The following is a 23,935-nucleotide window of genomic DNA, read 5'->3' as shown; positions in this document are numbered from 1 at the left end:
GTGACCAGGCTGACTGAAGCCCTAACAGATGAAGCAGAGAGGAGGGCCTAGGTCTCAGGGTGTTTCCGTGACCCGGGGAGGAAGTTGTCTTGAAGACAGCTCTACAAGCTTTCCATCCTCTGGCACTGGATCCTGTGGCTTTGGGCTCTGCAGCCTTGCACTCTTGTGTCTGAGCAGATGGACTTGTACACCTATTGCAGGCTTTTGCCAACATTCTGATAGTCACTGGTGCTCAGCTGTCTTCATAGGCAGGCACTCAGATGAATGAGGCCTATTAATTTTGACCAAGAGCAAGTGCAGCCCAGATGATGTAACACCTTCTGAGAAAGCAAGGAGGGCTGGACATTTATTAACTGAAATCTGCCGTTTCCTAAGGAGCCTGTGCCTGTAGCTCTTTTTAGTGAGTGGTGGATGCTATCAGACAGTCTTCACTCATCATGTTTGGCTTCTGGACAGTTTTGATTTAGAAGAGATTGGCTTGATGAGCCAAAAGGGCTGGGAACTTGAAGTAGGTGAGCTCTTCTAAGAGGCTTGAATTTAGTGTTACAGGATGTGTTCAACCACCAGGGCTGCCTTACCAAGTGCCACAGACTGGGCTCTGCTTTAACAGTTTATCCCCCCCCCCCCTACTGGTCTGGAGCTTAGAAATCCAAGATCAAGCCTTCAGGGTTGGTCTCCCCTGAGACTGCTCTCCTTGGCTTGTAGATCATGTTCTTCTGTCCATGTGTCTCCGTGTCCGCATCTCTCTCCCTATAGGCACCCCAGTCATATTGGGTTAGGGCCCACCCTAATGACCACATTTTAACTTCATTGCCTCTTCAAGTCTCAACACACTCAGAAGCTGAGGTCCTGGGGGCGAGTATTTCAACATAGCAATTCTGAGAGACACAACTTGGCCCAGAGCAAAGGAGCAGTGTTGAGTGCAGTTTGATGGGCTTATGTTGTCACAGAATCAACTCCATGCCTGTTTGGCCATGAGCCTGTTCCACCTTTAGCCAAGTCTCTCTCAGAAATCCAAAGTAGCTTTTTAGCTGCTGAGTTCTGGACCTTCTGGGTGATGCCATTCTCCTGCCTTCCAGCTCCTTCTGAGGAGGGCCCTGTTCATGCAGGAGCAGGTTGCTGTCCCCGTGCACCTGCTGCCTGTCCCTGCAGCACCGTCCAGGCCAGCGTGCCTGCTGGGGGTGCCTCTCAGTCAGGTTTGGTCTAATTAGAAAGCACAGCACAGTCGTCCTCAGGAGAATGGTTTTAGGACCTCCCCAGGATACCAAACTGTGTGTAAACTCAATTCTTTATATAAAAATATAATAGTATTTGCATATAACATGTATATCTTCTCGAATACTTTAAATCATTGCTGTATAACATATGGGACCTTATAAAAATAAGTGCCATGTAAAATATTGTAATACTTATTTTAGAGAATAATAAACAAAAAAAAGTGTCCATGTGTTCAGTGCTGATGTAGTTTTCCCAAGCATTCTCAGTCCTCAGTTGAGTGAAAGTGCAGAAGCTGACTCCTAGGACACAAAAGGAAGGCTGAATGTGAAATACTTTTCCTGCTTCTGTCGAGCTGATCTCTTGTTCTTTGGGAGCATGATGAGAACTCTGAGATGACTCATTCTTTGCGGCTGTCTCAGAGAAATGGTTCCCGGGTCCAGCTGCTCCATGTGAGAAATGCAGCTGAAAGTGTTCTCTCACTCGGGCAGAACGGAGCAGAGTTGCGTAATTAATGATGTCCAGTACATGCTGGTCTCGGTGCTTTTAGCTGGCTGTGAGGTTTCAGCCTTCACCCTGCACTGTAACTGCCTACGTGAGCCACTGGCACGGTGTTGACTCATCATCCCCTGCACATGCCTTAGCGTTTGCTCTGCAGAAAAGCGGCTGCTATGTTGGTAAATAGCACACTTGAAAATAATGCACCCTCCCAACGTGTGTGCTAGCCTTGACTTTATTGTTGAGTTTCCTTTGTTCACCAGAGAATGTATTTGTCCCTCTGGTCAGTGGGTACCATCCTAGGACTTTGCAGGTGGGAAAGCCCTGCCATGCTCCTTGGTGAGCCTCTGGGGATGGAAGAAGAGGCATTTAGATGATGGGTGTGTGGGGGAGAACTGTACCCTGAGGACACAAAAGGGTGGCTGCTTTGAAGACCTTCCACCTTGGAATCATTGCCTGGAGGAGTTTAGGCAAAATCCCTGCCGTATTTCAGGAGGTCTTCAAGACCTCGGCTGAGAGCCACGTATGGGGTTCCCAGGACCATATCTGTCCCAGTGTGGTCCTTGCACTAGCCAGTCTGACCAGCCTCGGCCATTTGTGGGCCAGGAGGACGAGTCTGAGAGTGTGGCTTAAACTTGGGACCATCCTTGAAGATCTACATAGCAATCAAACAGAATGTATAAAATTGTCTCGTGGAGTTTATCGTATTTCAAATTCAGTGTATTAGTATTTCTCACAACTTTACAAGTTTTTGTATGAAAAAAAGAAGCAAAATATGTTGCTGAAACCAATCTCATCCCTCTTCCAGAGCAATGTTTGTGTAGTTTGTCAATGTGAGAGCCGATGAGGAGTATGATTTCCTATACTGAGTAGGGGACATACAGGAGACCCTCCTTGGCCACTTCCTAACTCTGCCCCTCAGATGCAGGGTGGCCCTTCCCAGCTGTGGTCAGTCCCTGGGGTGAAAACCTGTGCAAAGTAAGCAAAGAAGCAGGAGTCTCTTGAGCTGCTTCTGGGTGACCAAATCCTACTGAACTGCTAGCAGCCTCCTCTCACTGGTGTAGACAAGCCACCCACACTGGGGGCTCCTCACGTCCCTTCCTCATCCAGCCTCCCAGCGTTCATGAACTTCTGAGGCATCAGGTCCTTCCTTCCCCAAGGCACAGTTGCTTGAGACCTGAGGCACATACATGCAGCACGTGACGCATGCCCCTGCTCCCCAACAGCATTCACGACAACGGGAAGAAGGCCGCGCTGTATAAAGAAAACCTGCTGCTGCGAGGGTGCACAATCAGGAACACAGAGGCGGTGGTGGGCATTGTCATCTACGCAGGTAGGCACGGGCACCTTCCACTGTGCTCTGTGATGGCGCTGGCTCATCACATGGTGCTCTGTGGACATTTCTCCTCCTTCGTTATTTCTCTGATTATAAGATTGCATATACTCATTGTAGAAATTTTGAAAAAAAAAAGGAGCAAAAGCAAGAAGACATTATTCAAAAGTCTTGGCATTTTAGCCTATATCTTTCTGCTTGTTTCTCCACGATTGTTACATATGTAAGATTGATTTCCTACCCTGCTGTTTCAACCATGCTTATCATATGAGGCTTATTAGATGACGGCATAGTAATTCACTCTTCACATCCCGTCATCACCCCCCGCCCCACCCCGGTCACAGGACATGAAACCAAAGCTCTGCTGAACAACAGCGGACCCCGCTACAAGCGCAGCCAGCTTGAGAGGCAGATGAACTGCGATGTGCTCTGGTGTGTCCTTCTCCTCATTTGTATGTCTCTGTTTTCAGCGGTCGGTAAGTCCCCCAGATGGGTCCCAGGTGACTGGGTGCTATCCACAGCCTGCAAGGGAGCCCCATGCAATGCCCAACTCACTCTGATCCAGCCCTCTTAAGCTCAAACACGCATCACGTTTTTCTCTGACTTAAACCCAAAGGCCGATTGCCACAGCACAAGCCACACTGGGATGCCTAGACGAGCAGGCTCGGCAAAGGAATGGCCTCTGCTTGGCTGAAAGCGTGCTTTGCTTCATCATGGCACTAGGAGTGAATGCAGTGGGAGCTGGGATGAACTAAGGCCAATGGCAGAGAACACTACTAACGGGAACTTCATGAACAGAGAGAATGTGACTGAGATATCAAGAAGGGGCTAGCAATTAGGTCACTCTGAGGGCTGCAGTCCTCTCCCGGTCCTTTGATAAGCAGACCACGTATGGCGCCACAGGAAAGCCATGCAGAGAAGTATGTCATGATCCCAGTAAATGACCTGCACCATGTCCTTGCTCTGCAGCCATCATGTACCAGGTTTGGATGTGACATGGTCTCTGGAGTAGTAGACCCAGATGTACAGGGCATGAAATAGACTTCTGTTATCAGATGGCTGTGTCAACATTGACTTCTCAGAGTCCATATGTGAATTTTTTTTTAATTATTTATTTGAAACAGAGTTACAGAGTGGAAGAGACAGAGAGATAGGAAGAGATCTTCCATCTGCTAGTTTACTCCCCAGATGGCTACAAATGGCTGGGGCTGGGCCAGGCAGAAGCCAGGAGCTCTCCCATGAAGGTGGCAGGATCCCAACTACTTGGGCCATCTTCCACTGCTTTCTGAGGCACATTAACAGGGAGCTGGAGTGGAAGTGGAGCAGTCAGGGCTTGAACTGGCACTCATGTGAGATGCTGGTGTCACTGGCAGTGGCTTAACTCACTACACCACAATGCTGAACCCCAACTCGTGGATTTTGAGTCTCCACAAAGGAACAAATAGGAGCTGTCTCTGGATCCCACTGTTTTCTCGTTAAGCATCTCATGAGACAGAGGTTTTGTGAGCTACAATTGGAAACTTCCTTTCTGGGGGGTTTCATGCTGTCAGCTGCCACATACATGAGTTTCCTGCATTGTGATCAGCAGTGGCACTCAGCACTAATAATGGGAAACTCTTGGTGTCAGGAAGAGTCTCAGTGCCAGTTCTGACCAGCAGTCTGATCACGGGTGCCAAGAATATGGCTATTGCTTTCTTACATGACTAAGCAGGCTAATAAACTGTGTGTGTGTGTGTGTGTGTGTGTGTGTAAAACAGCAGTCTTGAAGTTTTACTTTAAATGCCACTAACAGTGTTCTTTTTTTTCTGTTGGATGAACGCTACGACAGGCCATGGATTGTGGATACAGCGGCATCAAGAGAAGAAAGCACTGTTTGATGTCCCTGAGTCTGATGGCAGCGCCTTGTCCCCAGTCACAGCTGCAGTTTACTCATTTTTGACAATGATAATAGTTCTGCAGGTAACAGTACCAAGAACTGAAGGGTAACCACTTTACTTCTGTGCAGAGAACAGAAACTCCTCACCCTCTGCTATGAGTTTCCTGTAAACTCTCTATCTTAGAGGACCATGAGTGTCTGCCTGAAATACTGCTCTTTATTCTTCCACATAATTCATCTGTAGGATCTTTCCCGGGGTGATGTTCCTGTTAAAATGCTCTTTTGCCGTTCTTAAGACTCTTGTGTTTTGAAGATTTAGTTTAAGCCATCATTTTCATATCCCTGTTTTTCCTTTCAGTTACTTTAATTTTTTTAAATTAGCTTATTGTAGAGGCAGAGAGCCAGAGCCAGAGAGCTCTTATCCACTGCTTCACTCTCCAGCTGGGAGCCAGGGACTCAGTCCAAATCTCCCACAACCATAGTAGGAACCCAATTACTTGTGCCCTCACCACTACCTCCCAGGATCTACACTGGCAGGTAGCTAGAATTGAGAGTGGAGGTCCAATGCAAACCCAAGTACTCCAATGTGGGACATGGGAGTCCTAACCACTAGGCCAAATGCCACCCTTCAGTTATTTAAAAAAATTAATTTGGGAATAATTTTAAGACTTGCAGAAAAGCTGCAGAGATGAATATGGAGAGTTCCCATAGATCCCTCTCACGCGGGTGTATTACACTGACTGCTGCGCTTAGCTGTGACCAGACTCCAGGCATCTTCACCCAGACCCCATCCGTGTTTCCACTGATGTGCCTTTGCTGTTCCAGGCTATCACATTGCATTGTTTATTGTTGTTATGATTACTTTTGCTACTCACTCACATACCTCTCCAGCAACTCCCTGTTGCTGGGACTCTATGCACAAAGGGCATGGTCAAAGGCTGGGGGCAGTCACAGAGCTCCAGAAGGCAGGAGAGGGGGGCGAGGATCACCACCAACCTCCTTGGAAACAAGAAAAGACCAGAGGACACGTGCTCAGCTTTTGCCTATGGGGGAACCTCAGCTGTCTCGTATCGTATGTGCTTCATTCAACAGGAAACAGCCTTATTTAACTTTCCAAAGTGGTCTTTTTTTATGAATACAAATTTCGTTCTGTGTCAGGTTAAGACTACACACACAATAGTTGATGTTCCATTAACACAATGAAGTTATCATGAGAAGTTAGTTAATCAGATGTCATCTTCCCACCCCATAAACATTAGTTTAACGCTGTGTCTCCGCAAAAATAAGTACATGAACATTCATTTCAAGGCGTAACTTTTTCTCAAAGACTTCTTCCCTTTGCTCCATGTTCTACAAGATCACAGCAATTGTCCTTCAACACAAACCAGCAACGAAGCCTCTTCCATTCACCAACTGCTCCTTGAACGGTGGGGTTGTGTCCATGGGAGACAGGCAGCTTCTGTCGCTTGGGCCCAGGGAAAGCCTGAGGGTTGAGTGCCACAGTGCTGTGAGGTGACTTTGCTTATGAGGACTCTGACTGTGCCATGTTTTTTTTTCTCTTTTCTCTCTTTCCTTTCATAGCTACTCTCAAGCACAACTTAGCAATATGAAAACGCTTGCTTCTGTCCAAGCCATGGTTACCATACTTCCAGACACCATAGTGGATTTCCGCTCTTCAGTTGCACCATAGGCTGTCCTAGTTTTAACCCTTTGCAAATGTTCTAATCCTTTTCCAATACTGACTCTAAACCAACCTATTTAAGCTCTTAAAGGTACAGTATAGCCCCTACTTTCTTGTGGTTGTAGTCATACGTCATTTAAATAGATTGGACTAATTCTGCAGCAACCCAGTTCCCACAGCCTTCATTTTGTGCACCTTGTATCTTCCAGGTTTTGATCCCAATTTCCTTGTACGTTTCCATTGAAATTGTTAAAGTGTGCCAAGTATACTTCATCAACCAGGACATAGAGTTGTACGATGAAGAGACAGACTCGCAGCTGCAATGCCGAGCTCTGAATATCACAGAAGACTTGGGGCAAATACAGTATATCTTCTCAGATAAAACTGGCACTTTAACGGAGAATAAGATGGTTTTCCGAAGATGCACTGTGTCTGGCATAGAGTATTCCCATGATGCAAATGGTGAGTCTCAGGGTTGGGGGTTCTTGATCTTGGCTGGACCAGAAAGCTGCTGTATCCATAGCTGCATGCAGACACACACACACACACACACACACACACACACGCTTCAGGAATTGCTGATGTTCAGGGGAGCCTAAGACTGGCTGTCAGGGAGCCGGAAGCCTGGCACTATTTTTAGCACAGGCTGACACTGCCTGCTCGCTGCAGTGTCTGGAGCTGCTGGCATCTGTTGCAGCTCTTGCTGTCTGCCAGGCAAGTGCAGCCGCCTAGCGAGCAGAGCGTCTGCAAGAATGAGGCCTCCAGCCGCTCCCCGCCTGCCATACCACGAGACAAAGATGTTTCTGTTGTCACCCATCTATCTTCTTGTTAGCAGCTGAAAATTCTCAGATGGGAATTGGGTCATTCATGCTGCATTTTTTCCTCCTGGAACGCAGTGCCCGTGGGGGAGCCAGAAAGAAATGAACGGCCTCCCCTCTGATCATGTCGGGCCCCTCCTCCCACCTCTCCTTTCCTTAACCTTTGCTGCCTCCTTCCTGACTCAGGGGAGCTGCCAGCTGCATGAGCCATGGGTGTGGCTGAACCAGCCAGCCCGGACCCAGCCAGGAGAGGCCGCCCTGGTAAGGGTCCCGTGGCACAGAAGTGCTTCCGGGGCCATAGCACCTCCAGCTTGGGTATGGGGGATGAGGATCACCCTGCCCTACAACCAGAGCTTCTGTGACAGCAGCAAAGACCACGAAAGAAGCCATGGCACAGCATCAGCAAATATAAAGTGGGGCAGGAGTGGTCGACAAATGGGTGTTAATAGGGAGCTGCTCCTTAGAGGAATTGGGGGGAAGGGTCTGTGGAAAACCAGAGATTATTGTGAGTTTTGTAAAACCAAGAATTACCATAACATCCACTATCTTCCTCCACATGAAATTAGAGCAGTCAGATTAAGCAGAAGGTGTAGTGTGACATTTAATTTGCCATCCAAAATCAACTGTCAGCAGTGGTCTTGCAGCCACTCACCTCTGCCCCATCCCTGACTGCCCCACCCCCTTCTTCCTGTGTCCCCTTTCTTTCTCTCCTCCTCTTCCTCATCCCTGACTGCTGGCCTTGGTGAGAAATAGTTGGCTTCCAATGTTCTTCTTGGAAGCAGAACTCAGCAGAGTCTTAAAGCGATCAGACACTCAGGAAGACCGTAAGCAGCAGCCTTTTCAAGTTGAGACGTCGTCTAAGGCAGACACGAGGCTAGGTGCATAGCAAGCACAGTGACTACAGTCAACAGTGATGTGTTGGGTATTTCATAATAGCTGAGAGCAAGTTTCAAATGTCTCACCATCAAAAGGTAAGTAAGGGACTGGAGCTCTGGCATGGTGGGTTAAGCCCGCAGCCTGCGGTGCCCAGCATCCCGTGTGGGCACTGGTTCACCTCCCAGCTGTTCCACTTCCAATGCAGCTCTTCTGATGAGCCTGGAAAGGCAGTGGAGGATGGTCCAGGTGCTTGAGCTCCTGCATCCATCTGGAAGACCCTGATGAAGCTCCTGGCTCCTGGCTTCAGCCTGGCCCAACCCCAGCTATTGAGGCCATTTGGGGACTGGGCCAACATGTGGGGGACCTATCTCTCTCTCTCTCTCTCTTTCTCTCTCTCTAGTTCTGCCTTTCAAATATATATGTTAATAATGCATTTATTATTAAAGATTTATTTATTTATTTGAAAGGCAGAGTGAGTGAGAGAGAGAGAGATTCTATCCATTGGCTTGCTCCTCACATGGCCACTGCAACTGGGACTGACCTAGGCCAAAGCCAGGAGCCCGGAGTTCCATCCAGGTCTTCCACATGAGTACAGGGGCCCATGGACTTGGGCCATCTTCCCAGACACATTAGCAGGGAGCTGGATTGGAAGTAGAGCAGCCAGGACTTGAACTAGCACTCATATGGGATGCCATTGTCACAGGCAGCACCCTAATCTATAGTGCCACGATGCTGCCCCAAATAATGAGCTTTTTAAAAAATAATAATATTGGGACCTGAGTCCATGACATGGGGCAGAATCCCAGCTAAGATTCCAGAAAGATTGTGACCGGTGTTAAACACTTACCCTAAAACCAGAGGGTTCTGTGGCCTCTAGAAGACTCCAGAGAGCATTTTGGTGGAGAAAGAAGCAACCGTGCTACTCAGCATGCTTTAAAGAGGTGACCAGATCAGCAACTGATAGGCATCCAGGGCACAGAGCATCTTCATTCAACTAATACCATAATCTGACCTCTCAAGATCACACAGTAAATGAATTCCAGTGGGTTTGACTCTGAGCATGGAGCCCGCCAGGACATGCAAGGGGACCGTGGATGTATCCTCTCTGGACCCGAGACCTGTAGGTGGCTGACCATGCATGCCCAAGGCTAGGCTTCACCTCTCTGTGCCTCCTTTTCCCAAAGGCATCTCTGAGGACACTGCTGGTCGGAAAGTACTTCAGACCAAAATAACAGCTGCAGCCCCAGGCCTGGCCCCACGGCTTCCAGGAAGGAGGAGGCTCTGGATTGGCTGCCTTGAACTCGAGCCTGTGGTGACCACTGTTGGAGGAGAGTGGGATGGGCAGGTCAACCCTTCTGGAGACTGGAGCCAGACTCCTCATTCACAAGCTTAGAAGGGGACACAGTCACAGTCCAGGCTCTTGTCTACCTGCCATCCTGCTGTCACCAGTCTGGGATCTCTGTCACCCCAGAGCTGGCGGGATGATGGAGAGGAGTCAGATAACTGGGTTAGATAACTCCTGAGTTGGGATCCTGGCATTCACAAGTACTGGGCCATGTGACGGTGGGCAAGTAGCTTCCCCTCCTTCTCCTGTTGTTGTTGGTTTTTTTTTTTTTTTTTTTTTTTTTCATTTCTAAAGGAAGAGGTATTAGGACATGCTTAATATAAAGGCCTGGCTCACACTGCTGACCAGGGCTACTGCATCCCCTTCTTGGGGGACCTCTCAGATGGTTTGGAGTTAGGGTGCCTTGTGCTTCTGCCCAGCACAGCACTTGTGCTTGAAGTTCTGATTCAATGCATGCTTTGATGGGTAAGCCTCATGCGTAGTCTCCTTGTTGCATATCCATGATGAAACAAGATGTCCAGGAAAAGGTGTTCAGTGCCATCGCTTAGCAAGAAATGGCAGTGCAGGTGCCTCTTCCGGTCACTCACCCCGCGCCCACGTGGCTGTACAGCTGCTCAGCTGCATCCCCAAAGGCTCAGGGGCAGCATCGCAGTCAGGAGGAGCCTCGCTGGCTCACTGGGTGGTGCAACCCCTGGAGTGTGTGTCCCTGCAGAGGAGGTCTCAGGAGGAAAGTGAGCCCGCCTGCTTCATCTTCACAGGGGCCAGTGTAGATGCTACCTATTGTTCATGTGATCTGAGCAGGGGGCCCAGCATGAAGGAGCAATGTCATCCTGGCTGATGTCCCATGCATTTCTGATTGGTACCGATGCCTCGTATGCCCAGAAGGCCCTAGTGAGGCAGGCAGCCCCGTGACCCAGCCTGATGGGCAGATCTTAAGTGGCATCACATGGGCCACGCCTGTACAGTATATGTCTTCCTCCCCACCACCTGTTGACCCCAACCCCACATACACCCAGGCTTAACCTGAACAGAGGAGCTGTCCCTAATCCCACTGTGTCCACCCATGACTGTGTGAGAGGGGATAGAGTGGCCACCATCCCATAATAAACAGGACCCAGAGTTTAGTGTCCTTTAGGCCTGGTGCCACCCTCATTGCACCTGCCCCTGTGTTGTGTTACCTTTGCAAGTTCTCTGAGAAGAAACTTGGTCTTCTCATCTGTGAAATGGGGTTGGGAATATCAGTCTCCTCCAGTTAACTGAGGGTGCAGATAAACAAAAATGTACTCCATCCCTCAGTCACCGGAAATGCGTTAAATGTGGCCGTGCCATTAGGGACCAGGTGGTGTGTGCTGCCAGAAGCCTCATGGGACCTAGAACACCCTGAATCGGTTCCCTTAACCTGTGTCCTTTGCCCCACAGCCCAGCGCCTGGCCAGATACCAGGAAGCAGACTCAGAGGAGGAGGAAGTGGTACCCAGAGGGAACACAGTGTCGCAGCGTGGAAGCATCGGAAGCCACCAAAGCATCCGGATAATGAGCAGGAGCCAGAGCACCAGGTCCCACCGGCGCACGGGCAGCCGGGCTGAGGCCAGGAGGGCCAGCATCCTGTCCAAGCACACGGCCTTCAGCAGCCCCATGGTGAGTGTGCAGGCCCCAGCGCCCGGACCTCCCAGAGGCCAGGGCTCGTGCTGGCTGTGGCCACCTTCCTCGCTGCTGCTGTTCCCCCCACTTGCCAAGTGTCTGTTTGATCATACATGGCCGCTGATGCCGGGTGGTTTGGCTGTCCTCAGGCAGGGGAGGTGTTTCTGGCCAACACCTTCTCTCCACTGTTGTATCTTTTCCAAGGCACCAACATGGTTCCCTTGCCACAGGCTCTGTGGCTGGGTGTTGCCAGGTGACCACCCAAGAAAGGAGACTGAGAGGAAGCCCACCTTGCCAAGTGAAATGAATAAAACATCAGAACAAGATGACAACTGTGAAAAAGCCAAGCCAGCGCTCCAAAAAGAGATTAATTCAATGAGCCCAAATCCAATAAAACTACTTCTCTCCTTGCCTCGTCAGCTGTCCGAAATCCATGCGCTGCTGTCATAAAGCAGGGAACATTCCCGAGGCGAAGGACAAGCTCTGAAAGGTCCTTTCACTTCAGACATGGTTTAAGAGCAGAGGAGGAGAAACCATTTTGCTCACTGTGCAGTGGCCTCGTTCTTTTATGTCCTTCTAAAAACCCATTTAGAAGCTGCCATTGACATAGGAGTGGTCTAGAATGACGGGAGATCAGTGAGTTTACACAGGCACCTGGGGGGTGAGGCAGGCACACAGGAAGGCTGTATGAACAGCTTTCCCTGACAGTATACACCCAGTGTGTCAAGAGCACTTGAAGCACTCAAAGTTTCTGACCTTGCAATTAGTGACTCAAAGATCACCATACACACAAGTGTATCCATGTATTATCTACATCGCAGAACAGTGAAATTTAAATATCCAGTGATAAAGGGGTGATCAAATACAGTTGGAGGTTAACAAAATGTGTTTTCAGAACTGGCATTTGGCATAGTAGTTAAGACACTGCTTGCAATGCCCACGTTCCATATCTGGGAGCCAGCAGGTGATGTCTCAAATGTTTGGGTCCCTGCTGTCCAAGAGGGAAGCCCAGACTGAGCTCCTGGCTGCTGGCTTCGGCTTGGCCTCACCCCTATTGGGAACATTTGGGGAGTGAGCCAGTGGATGGTAGATCTGTCTATCTGTCTCTCCATCACTTTGACTATGACTTTCAAATAAAATAAAAATCAAAGTTTATAAATGTGTGCTTTTAAATAATTCTTCAAAGAATAGAAAAGTTATAATATTTGGGGGAAATGGAAGCCACAAATTATGTATAAAATAGCTTATTATGTAAAATTTAAATGTAGAGAAAAAAAGACTAGAAACAAACACAGAAGCATGTTTCTCAAAGAAAATCTTATTTTGTGGAGTGACAGAACACAGAGTTGTTGGGATTTTCTAGAATAATATTTGCTGCTTTGTAATAATAAATTCTATTATTTTAGAAAGACATGTAAGAATATATGCATTTCTTTCCACGTGTAATGATTTTTTAAAGAAATTTAAGATTTATTTTGTTTGTTTGAAAGGCAGAGTTACAAGGAGAGAAAGTGAGACAGAGATCTTCCATCCACTGGTTCACCCCACAAAATGGCCACAATGGCCAGGGCTGGGCCAGGCTGAACCAGGAAGCAGGAGCTTCTTCCAGGCACATTAACAGGGAGCTGGATCAGAAGCAGAGTATTTAGGACTCAAATTTGTGCCCACATGGGATACCAGCATCACAGGCAGCAGCTTAACCCATTACAACACAGTGCCAGTCCCTGAGTGATATTTTTTACAAATTACACACATATTTTTAAAAATTACCCTTGAGTGTACAAGGGTGTTTCAAAAAGCTTATGGAAATGTGCATTGTGAAAAAACTATACATCAATTTCAGAATCAGCCTTTCTCTTAGCCCCACTTTTCCGTGAGGGTTGTGAAGTACCTGTACACATGGGATGAGGTTTGTTTACTGCTTGAATAAAATCAGAGTGCTTTAAACAGCCTCGCCCAGGATGCCTAGCAGGTTACCAGTCACACTCACTGCTCACCCGCATCCTTTACAGGAGAAAGACATTACGCCCGACCCGAAGCTGTTTGAGAAGGTGAGCGAGTGTGACAGGTGCTTGGCTATCTCGAGGCACCAGGAGCACCCGCTCGCTCACCTCTCCCCGGAGCTGTCCGATGTGTTCGACTTCTTCATCGCGCTCACCGTGTGCAACACAGTAGTCGTCACAGCCCCGGATCAGCCACGGCAAAAGGCAAGTTGTGCAGTAGCCCAGAGGGCACGCAACACCTCGAGGCCCCTCCACGACCCTCCATTGTCAGTCTTCCTGAGGGCCCATACTTTCCTGTCTTACAAGGAACCCAAATTAAAGGGGGACGCAATAGGGCGCTTCCTTCAGCTGGAGCACACAGCAGAATGGTTCTGCAGTGGGTGGGGTCAAGATTAGGGTCAAGTGTGAAAGGACAAATGGGCGGACAGGGGGAGCCTCTGAGTCAGGGACAGGAAGGGTACAGAGCAGCTGGCCTGAGCACTGGCCTGTAGCCGGCCGGGGAGTTCTGAGAGCAGCCCCCATCCTGTCCCTGCTCTGCTGCTTCCGCTGCATGGCTCAGGCAGGGGCAGAGGGAGGCTGCCAAGATGACCAAGCCAGAGACTCGAGGTCTCAGATGCACACAGAGGAGGACAAGGCGGGCTGGGGCCCAGGCTCTAGTCTGAGATGCTTGGACTTGATCCTGACTTTATCAGCTGTGCAGCTTTATTTAGTCAAATCAGTCTCTTCCTTGTGGCTGAGGGATTTGGATCCTGGATTTGTCTATGTGTTTCATTTGGCAAGAAAGATTATGTAGAGCTTAGGAATGTGATTTGTATATGTGATTTTTATGGATATAATTCAAAGGAGTGCAGAGGCTGATCTTTTGCTAAGTAGCTTTGTAAGTTTTTATTTTTTTATTTGAAACAAACAGAGAGAAATCTTCAATCCTCTGGTTTACTCCCCAGATGTCTGCAATGACTTAAGCCAGTCTCAACATCAGTCTCCTTCATGGGTGGCAAGGAACCAACTGCCTGAGAAATCACCTTCTTCCTCCTGGGGCGGGCATTAGCAAGAAGCTGGATCGGGAGTGCAGCTGGAACACAAACCCAGGCGCTCCAATATGTGATGCGGGCATCCCAAGCAGCATCTTAGCAGCTAGGTGAAATGCAGGCCCCACAAGGAGCTTTTTATGTGGGGAGGGAAATGCCTAGTTTAGTGCCAGGCAACAGCAGACTCACTACTCTGGGCCTTTCATGCAAAGCGATGAGACACTGTGGTAAGGGACGGCGTCACAGCCTGTGGGTGCCATGAGCTGCACTCTCCTCTGCATATATCAGCTGTGGGCCCTTGTGATCTTTTCCTAGAAGAACAGTGTTGTGGAGGAGGGCATCGTGGAACAGCGGGTTAAGTCCACACTTGGAGCATCCATATACCCTACTATGCCCGGAATCGAGTCCCACCTCTGTTTCCAGTCTGGGGCCCTGCTGATGCACACCCTGGAAGGAAGCAGATGATGACTCAAGTTCCTGAGTTCCTGCCACCCACATGGGGAGCCCAGATTGGGTTCCTGGCTCCTGGCTTCTGGCTTCAGCCTGACCCCGCCCCAGCTTAGATGCTGATGTGGGCATTGTGGGCTTTGGGGGAGTAGTCTAATAGGTATAATCTCTCTCTAAATAAATAAATAAATAAAAATAAACTTTTTAAAGAATGGTATTGTATAACCTTTCAAATTAAGAGAAATAGAAGAGATCAGGGTCAGCGCTGTGGTATAGCAGGTAAAGCGGCCGCCTGCAGAGCCAGCATCCCATATAGACGCTGATTCAAGTTCCAACTGCTCCACTTCTGACCCAGCTCCCTGCTAATATGCCTGGGAAAGCAGTGGAAGCTGGCTCAAGTCCTTGGACCCCTGCACCCGTATGGGAGACCTGGAAGAAGCTCCTGGCTCCTGGCTTCGGATCGGCCCAGCTCTGGCCATTGTGACCATTTGGGGAGTGAACCAGTGGATGGAAGGCCTCTGTTTCTCTCTGCCTCTGTCTCTGCCTCTCTGTAACTCTGCCTTTCAAATAAATAAATAAATATTAGCGAGAGGGAGGTGGGGGGGGGGAGAGAGACAGAGACAGAGGGAGAGAAGTAGAAGAGGTCAAAGGATGGGTCTCAATGGAGAACATACTGACTCTGGTTGCAATTTTCAGTGCATGCCCCAAATTAGGAAAATGAGAAGTTGTGTGCCGATGGCCTCTGGGAAGTGTAGGCCATCATCTCACCACGCCTGGAGCGTCCTGTGGGAGGTGGGGTGGGGCCTCATGGTGATTCCCTCACCTTTCTTCTGACTCCGTCTCTTGCAGGTGAGGGTGAGGTTTGAGCTCAAGTCCCCCGTGAAGACGATAGAAGACTTCCTGCGGAGATTCACTCCCAGCCGCCTGACCTCAGGCTGCAGCAGCATCGGGAGCCTGGCCACCAACAAGTCCAACCACAAATCAAACCCCAACTTCCTGCCCAACCTGCCCAACGACAGCACACTTCTCGGGCTGGAGGAGAAGCTGGACCAGTCCGAACCAACCATTGCCAGCAATGGCTTCGGCACACAGTCGGAATGCTGGGCCCCAGAGCAAGCCCGGGAGCAGAAACAGGTGTCGGAGGTGGAGCAGGAGCGAGAGCTGCGGTACGAGGCGGAGAGCCCGGACGAGGCGGCCCTGGTGTATGCGGCCAGGGCCTACAACTGCGCGCTTGTGGACCGGCTGCACGACCAGGTGTCTGTGGAGCTGCCCCATCTGGGCAGGCTCACCTTTGAGCTCCTGCACACACTGGGCTTCGACTCTATCCGCAAGAGGATGTCGGTGGTGATCCGGCACCCGCTCACTGACGAGATCAATGTCTACACCAAGGGGGCCGATTCAGTGGTCATGGATCTCCTGCTGCCCTGCTCCTCAGGTACCCCCTCCCCTCCACATGGCCACAGCCCAGCTCTGGGGAAGAATTTTTGAGAACTCTGCCTGCCCCGTCCCTTCGCAGGGAGAGAGTGATTTTCATTCATCCTTTTGCTCATTTGAAGGGTTCGCACTAGAATGCATTCAGGGGCTGCCGATGACTAGAATTCACCCCTCAGAACAGCAGGGTTAGGCATTGCTTGAGCTGTGCCAGATTTTAAATCTGGAAGGTGAAGGTTGAGAACTTTATGCTTAAAGTTCTGGAAGGTTCCTTCCTGCCTGGGGTGCAGTTTTCAGCCCATTTGTGGAGCTGCTCTGGGCCGTAGTGGAGGCCCAGGAAGTAGGAGCCGCTGGCCTGTGTCCATCATCCTTGCCCCGGCTCTGGGCCACGCTGCTCTCTGTGTTCCATAGTAGAGTGTTCCACATAACTTTGCGGCTGAAAAAGAGGAGTTTCAAAACCTGGTGTGGAAGATGGAATTTCAGCTAGCAAGAGAGCTTGCAAATCACTTCAGCTAGAAATATTGTTGGACTTAAGGAAGGAAGGGTCAGGGGCCAAACTTGTAAAGCAAACCTGGTCTCCCCTCCCTCCGTACCAGGAGTGTGTCTCACCTCTTTGCAGCAGGAGCAAGGTGGAGGCGAGGATGCCCCCAGGCAGCTGGGCGGGGATCACAGCCTTCCTATTTGCTGTATCATAGAAGCAGTCAGGTGGCACTGGCTGTGAAATGCCACGAACTGGGAAGCCCCTCCGGAGCTCTGGGACAGCGCTAGGGAACACTTCACCCCAGTGCACTGCAGGACCTTTGCCGAAAGGAAAGTCACATCCCCCCCACGAGCTCTGATCTCCAGAAGCAGCTGAGCTATGTTTGCAGATGTGTCTCTGAAAACGGTTTGAATGACCTCTCCTGGTGACAGCCACCTAGGGAGCAGGATTGTGCCCTCCACTCCTACAGTGATCGCCCGCGGTAGTTCCGCCCAGCGTCGGCCCAGAGTCCAATCCATGGGCTGATTTTGCATTCCAAGAAGCTTCTTCATTCTGACATTTAATTCTTATTTATACACACACACACACACACACACACAACCATAGGACTATTATCAGAGGAGATTTTGTTCTACTGCAAAAAAATGACCTCTGTGTTCTTCCACAGCCTTGCATTAAAGACAGAGTAATGCATCTCTGTGTTTCAGATTTTTAACACACACAGGGTCATGTCTAAGGCCCAATGCACTAGTTCTCACATGCTAGGAGGCAGGAGGAGAGCCCATCCAGTCCCAGAGGGAGAAAGCAGGAGCAGGAATCCACAGCGGTTGCCACACTTGTACTTTGCTGGCTGTATATTTCTTTCATGAGTATAAAATCTCAAATTTATAGGCAAAACACAAATAAAGCTGTCACTAACTCTCACTAGTACCATCATTTCATAAATGAAGGACATTCTGACATTCTTCCCCTCCCCCCAAAATAACGATTATCCCAGAAAAGCGAATGTCTTCCATTTGAATAAACTGAGCATCGTGATGGCTTACTGCCCTCTTCCTGCTTTGCCCATTATATGCCAGAGTGGAAAGGGCATAAGCAGGGTTGATGTGGGCGAACAGGGCCAATGTAGCCGCCCATGGCTCCTAAGGGTGCTGAGGCTTCTCTTGGGCAGCGTCTACAGGGCAGGAAGGCACCTGACGCTGATTTCTAGACAGTCGACACCTCCCCCTTCTCTGCCTCAGAATCAGCCTCAGAGCCAGGCTGGGAGCCTTGCGCACCCTCCGCCTGGCCCTGCAGCCTCATCGTGGCCTTGCTGTGCGCCCACATCCTCCTGTGCATCTCCCATTGCCAGGGCCATGGAGGAAATGCAGATAAGAAGGAGCAGAGCCTCACATCCCTTGCATCCCAGAAGGGCCAGGCAAAAACATTACTATAATTCTCACACTGTCAACACCATGACCTTGAAATTTAAAAACTAGCAGCTAGCACTGATCTCCACCTCTCCCTGGGAAATTTCTCGGGGAATTCTCAGGCAGTGTGCAAATTGGGGTTTGGGTAGGGAAAAATAACACATAAACACTGGTCAGGTTGATGCTCAGGAAACTCAGAGACCTCACTGGTTTCCGATGCAAAGGCTGTTAGGAAGGCCCTGGGGTTGGCCAGGAGTTTCCCACCTGGTCACCCTGACCTTACACACAAACTGTTGGGCTTTGACCTTGGAGGAGCCCGGATGAGTGTGGATAAGAGTGGACTTCTTACAAGTGGTTAACTGTGTCCGAGAATCAGAGCATTTGGCCAGAATGCCCTCCCTGTGTGCAAGTGACAAGCTGAGGAAGGCACACAAATGTCAGTCCTGGGATTTAATTTCTGTGTTGTTCTTCAAAGAGTTTACAGCACTTTTATTGTAAGAGGTACGAGTTGGCTAAGCTGACAGTAGACAGTAGACAGCTGTGTTGGAAGGAGTAGTCTGTTGTATTAGAAGACATGGCTGTGTCTTACCTGCCCTGACAGGGAGTGGTGTGGTATCAAGTAGAAAGCACAGACTCCACGCTGTCCCAGTGGTCACAGCCTTCTGTTCAAATCCCAGGTCTGCACTTACTGGCTGGAGTGACCCTGGACAAGTCACTCACTCTTTCTGTGTCACCATTCCCTCTCTGTACAGAGGAAATCTCATTGTCAGCCCCACAGGACTCCCCATCTAAGGCCCTGGCATATTGCCTGGTTTAACGTAAACAGGCAACATAAGCTAGGTCTCTTTCCCATCTCACTCCTTCCCACTCTCGAGTCACATGTTCCTGGTTGTTGGAGCTGCCTCTCTGCGTCTTTAAGGCATAAACCCTCAGCCCACTCTGCCTTTCTCCCAGGGCCAGCAGCCCACCTCTTGGCATGGGCCTCCCAGATTGCTACTATTCAAGGAATGAGTAAAAATGTTCTTTGAGTGAATTAATAGGTACATGAAAGAGCCACAGGTTCACCTTATTTTAGTTTACCATCCTAGCAAGACCAGACTCCTTATTGGTAAAGTTTTGTTTGTAAAGCATAGAAGAAATACAAATACCACTTAGAGCAATTTGCAAACACATATCAAAATCATGAAGACCCATCTCTGTCTTGCCTGTGGGTTCTGAGTGTCACCAGCAGTGTCCTAGTGGGAACTCCAGGTGCATCTTGCGTCAGCCCTGCTGTGTCCTGAGGTGGTGGACGTGAGTCATATTTATTTACAGACCATGGCAGAAGCTGCTGCTGTCTGGCAGTGTGCCACCTACCTGTCCAGGTCCCAGATGAGGCCTCAGGGCCCTTCGGCACATGGCCCTCAGCCACCATGCTCAGCCAGCAGCAGTGCTGGGCAGCGCTGGTGTCACCTCTGCATGGGGTGTGGCTTCACTACCCAAGGCACTGAGCTCCAGACGAAAATTCCTCCTATTATAGGTACAAAACATACAAAAGACCTGTTTGTTGCTAATATCAGAAAGGAGGGGGGAGTTGCTGAGATTTCCTGGATGTCACCTGAAATGCAGTTAGTATTATCATGCCTTTAGCCTAAAATTGGCAACCACAGCCCTGCCCCAGCAGGCACAGGTGAGCCAGGTGCACCAAGGCCTCGGCTCCCTTGGCTCCACTGTGATGGTCTTTACGGAGCCTGAGTTCTTCCTGCCATCCTGACCCCTCCCCCAACTGTGGTCTGAGCCCTGCATTCACAAAGATTCAGTCCTACCCATCCCAGCATGGGTTTATCCCAGTAGCTATGCGTTCTGTGGTGCAGCAGGGACCTATAAAGGGGAAGTTGCCTGACAGTGAGAACCAGTTTCCTGTTGGAAGTGCCACAGAGGTGTGTCCCTTTGTCTGGAGGAGGGAACGGAGCCATGAGCCATGAGCCATGAGCCCAAGCAGGGCTAGGTGCTCTCTGTTTCTAGACCCTGTGCAGATGGCCCCACACAGACACAGTCCAGCGAGCACCTGAGAAGGGGGTACTTGTGTGATGGCTTCCTTGTCCCTGGCACCTACAGTCCTGAACAGCCTGGCTCGCCACCTCTGTCTACTCAGTTACTTCTGATGAATGTGGCTGATCTCAGACTTGCACCCCTACTCCTCCCAGCTGGCCCTCCAGTCCCTCCCCTCTCCCTGGAACAACTAAAGTGTCTTTATTATGACTTTTAATTTCAGAGCCCCGCCCACCCAGATAGGCACCTCTGTGCACCTTTGCTCAAAGGACAATCAGAATCTGAGAACAAGTGACCCGCAGCCTCTAGGAGCGTCGGCCAGAGAGCAGGGCTCAGTGAGAGTCGGAATTAGGATGACGCTGAGCATCCTGTTTTCAGGACGTTTGAATATCTAAAGCAAAAACCCTTCTGTTTTCATTGATATCCCCTTAAGGGGCATTGTTTTGCAGACATTTTGTTTCTAATTGTCTTCCCGTGACATTTTCATCCCAAAGATGTTGTGTGTTTCTGTTAGGGCACTGGATGTCTGTCTGTGCTTTATACGTCAAATAGTGAGGCTTCCCACCCGAGACCCAGCTGTCACATGCATAGAGAATGCACAGTCCAGGAGATTAAAGAGGGTTCCTTCCCCAGGACAGGGGCCTCAGGCCTGGTGGGTACAGTTGCCAGATTAGCAAACCGATTAATGACTGGTTACATTTGAATTTCAGATAAACAACAAATCATTTTTTAGCAAAAATGTGTATTATGCTGTATATAAGTACCTTTTATTTTATCTGGCCACACTACGTGTGAGGGCTGTTCTGGGGAGCAAACTGCATTTTCTATGAAAGATCACTCTCATAGATGGGACAAAGGAGCACCTGTGTTTAGTGGGCTGGACAAAGAGACGCCAGAACTCTTTGACATTTTCATCACTTGTCGTTTCAACAAAGGAGATTAGAGACAGCCAATGCAGGCATTTTCATGAAGCTCTTCTTAGACGTCACAGCTGGTTTTTATTTTGAATTTTATATGAAAACACTTGCACTATTTGCAAGCCATGAGAGGGACACAGGGTTAATCCAGGAACTGCTGGGGGCCCTGGGCTTTGCGCTGTTGTACCTTCTCACCCGGGTTTCTGCTTGTGCCCCAACCTAGATGACGCCAGAGGAAGGCATCAAAAGAAGATCCGAAGCAAAACGCAGAATTACCTCAACCTGTATGCAGTGGAAGGCCTGCGCACCTTGTGCATTGCCAAGAGGGTGAGTGGCGCCACCCCCACAAGGGCCCTCCAGCCCTGCTGCACCTGCAGGGTGCAGCGCTGGACCCACACTCAACAGCGTGTCTCGTGCAGGTTCTCAGCAAAGAAGAGTATGCCTGTTGGTTGCAGAGCCACTTAGAGGCAGAATCTTCTGTGGACAACCGTGAGGAACTCCTCTTCCAGTCTGCCTTGCGCCTGGAGACAAATCTGCACCTGCTAGGTATGACACTTGTGGCCTGCCTGTCGTACAGCTCAGTGACAAGTTTGCAGAAATGGCCTGGTGAGGGAGGTGATGTGGCTGTAGTCGGTGGCTGGATGGGACCCACTGAACTGGGACCCTCCCAGGCTGGTCAGGCCTTGATGGAACATTCTCCCCGTGGCCCGCATTGCTGCACTCCTCAACTTGCCTTCCCTTAAACTTAGCTTTTCCACAAAATATGGAGATGAAGAGCAAGCCATGTGGCAATTAGTGGTGGGAAAGATTTCTCCCCTCTGGGAAACAAAGGGAAATGGCTGACATGCAGGGATGGCTGCATTTTGAATCTCATGAATATTTCACAGGTGCAGTTGGAATGAAAAGAAAAGGAAAGCTAACTCCGTTTCAGCAAAATGTGTTCATACATCCTATTCTGTTCATATTACATTTATAAATGCTGATTCATATAATAAAATATGGCACTTAATGCTTTTATATTTATTTTAATATTTCATTTAACATTTTAAATATTGAATGAATTCCATATTCATTGCAGTAGTTATTAAATTAGCTGAGCCTCTGGGTGTGTGCCCTGTGTGTTGTCATGAGGAGTTAGTTAGGACGGTGCTGTCTATGCATCCCCTCCACCCTGGGGTGGCTTGGTCAGAGAATGCTTGTGCTGCACAAAATGCCTGGGAGTTCATCTTTCTTCATTTGACACAGAAAGGCTGTCATCCACTTGGCCTTAGGCAGAGGAGTTGGGAAACCTTATCTGCATATAAACATTTCTAATCTGATTTAAAGTTAGTTGATGATAACTAATATTATTTACTAGCACACTGTACAGTAGATATAATGAATATGCACTTACTTCATATGCAAGGCATCAAAAAATTATGGAGGACTTGCATTATAAAAGAACTATGTATGAAATTCAAAACTATTTTGCACCAAGATACTCTTTTAATTTCATTTTACCATGAACTTTTTGAAGTATGCTTATCTAATATTCTATTTTGCCCCCACCATTTAATTTTTAAAAATTTATTTATTTGAAAGGCAGAATTAAAGAGAGAGAGGGATCTTTCATCCTGTGGTTCACTCCCCAAATGGCCACGATGGCCAGGGCTAAAATCCGGGAGCTTCCTCCTGGTCTCCCACATGGGTGTAGGAACCCAAGCACTTGGGCCATCTTCTGCTGCTTTCCCAGGTGCGTTAGCAGGGAGCTGGACTGGAAGTGGAGCAGCCAGGACTTAAACTGTCACCCATATGGGATGCTGGTGTTGCAGGCTTCAGTTTTACCCGCTACGCCACAACACTGTCCCTGCCCCACTATTTTTTTGTTTTGTTTTGGTTTTTTTGACAGGCAGAGTTAGACAGTGAGAGAGAGAGAGAGACAGAGAGAAAGGTCTTCCTTCCGTTGGTTCGCCCCCCAAATGGCTGCTATGGCCGGCATACCGCGCCGATCCGAAACCAGGAGCCAAGTGCTTCCTCCTGGTCTCCCATGGGGTGCAGGACCCAAGCACTTGGGCCATCCTCCACTGCCTTCCCGGGCCACAGCAGAGAGCTGGCCTGGAAGAGGAGCAACCGGGACAGAATCCGGCGCCCCAACCGGGACTAGAACCCAGGGTGCTGGCGCTGCAGGTGGAGGATTAGCCTAGTGAGCCGGGGCGCCGGCCCTGCCCCCACTGTTTTATAGCAGGCCATGCATTACTCATAAAATACTGGAATCCAGAAGCCCAACAGCATAAAGAGCAGTATCCCTAGATGTAAATTAAATGAAACACCTCAAAAACGGCTGTGTCTGGTTTAGGCTGGCAGGTTTTAATTCACTGAAGCCATCGAGCATGGACTTGACAGAGAGTCACTGTGTGCAGACCTGGGGCATAGGAAGGGAGCCCCGCTGGTTCTCCTGGACCCACCTGCCTGCCTGGCCTCTGCCCAACCTGTCTTTGAACCTTGACTGATGAAGGCTGTCTCTTGTGGGGCGGGAGGCATCTTAGCTACTGAACATACTCAACAGCCCTAACTTCTCAAACAGAGTGAAATCTTTCCCCCACATCCTTTTCCCAGTGGGCGCTTGTCCACTTTGTGGAGCAATGCAGGCAAAATGTCTTCCCTTTTCCAACTGATGAGACCTCAGCTGATGGACAATGGCCATGAGTCACTGAGCTGTGCCTTCTGCACTGCCCCTTCTCAAAGAGTCTAGGAGCCCCGGCCCCTTGTGCAGTCTTGGTTCTATCATTTGCTGATCATGAAAGCTTGGACAAGTGGTTCAGTCTTTTCCACATCCCAGTTTCCTTATCTGCTACTATGGGATGATACATCAATGGACGCAGGTCCTGGGAGGGGGTCAGGGGCATATGGTGCTGGCACCAGCTCTA

The 23,935-nt window shown here is 49.4% G+C and overlaps 1 protein-coding gene across 3 annotated transcripts in view; it reads left to right on the top strand.

Annotated features, from left to right (window-relative positions):
• ATP10A (ATPase phospholipid transporting 10A (putative)) overlaps positions 1–23,935 on the top strand; it is a 181,331-nt gene that overhangs the window by 134,678 nt on the left and 22,718 nt on the right. For 2 of the 3 annotated variants that reach the window (XM_089309245.1, XM_089309244.1), the window contains exons 5-13: positions 2,940–3,046; positions 3,391–3,522; positions 4,875–5,005; positions 6,813–7,065; positions 11,062–11,279; positions 13,295–13,489; positions 15,610–16,195; positions 21,253–21,356; positions 21,449–21,575. In XM_089309245.1, coding sequence (XP_089165371.1) covers positions 2,940–3,046; positions 3,391–3,522; positions 4,875–5,005; positions 6,813–7,065; positions 11,062–11,279; positions 13,295–13,489; positions 15,610–16,195; positions 21,253–21,356; positions 21,449–21,575 — 1,853 coding nt within the window. Of the gene's footprint in view, positions 1–2,939; positions 3,047–3,390; positions 3,523–4,874; positions 5,006–6,542; positions 6,695–6,812; positions 7,066–11,061; positions 11,280–13,294; positions 13,490–15,609; positions 16,196–21,252; positions 21,357–21,448; positions 21,576–23,935 lie in introns of those variants that run through there. The other variant, XM_089309246.1, reaches the window with a different exon arrangement.

Source organism: Oryctolagus cuniculus, chromosome 12 (genome assembly GCF_051225735.1).
Source record: "Oryctolagus cuniculus isolate XC-2025 breed Fujian yellow rabbit chromosome 12, ASM5122573v1, whole genome shotgun sequence".
Taxonomy (NCBI): domain Eukaryota; kingdom Metazoa; phylum Chordata; class Mammalia; order Lagomorpha; family Leporidae; genus Oryctolagus; species Oryctolagus cuniculus.
This window is presented reverse-complemented; position numbering and strand designations above follow the sequence as displayed.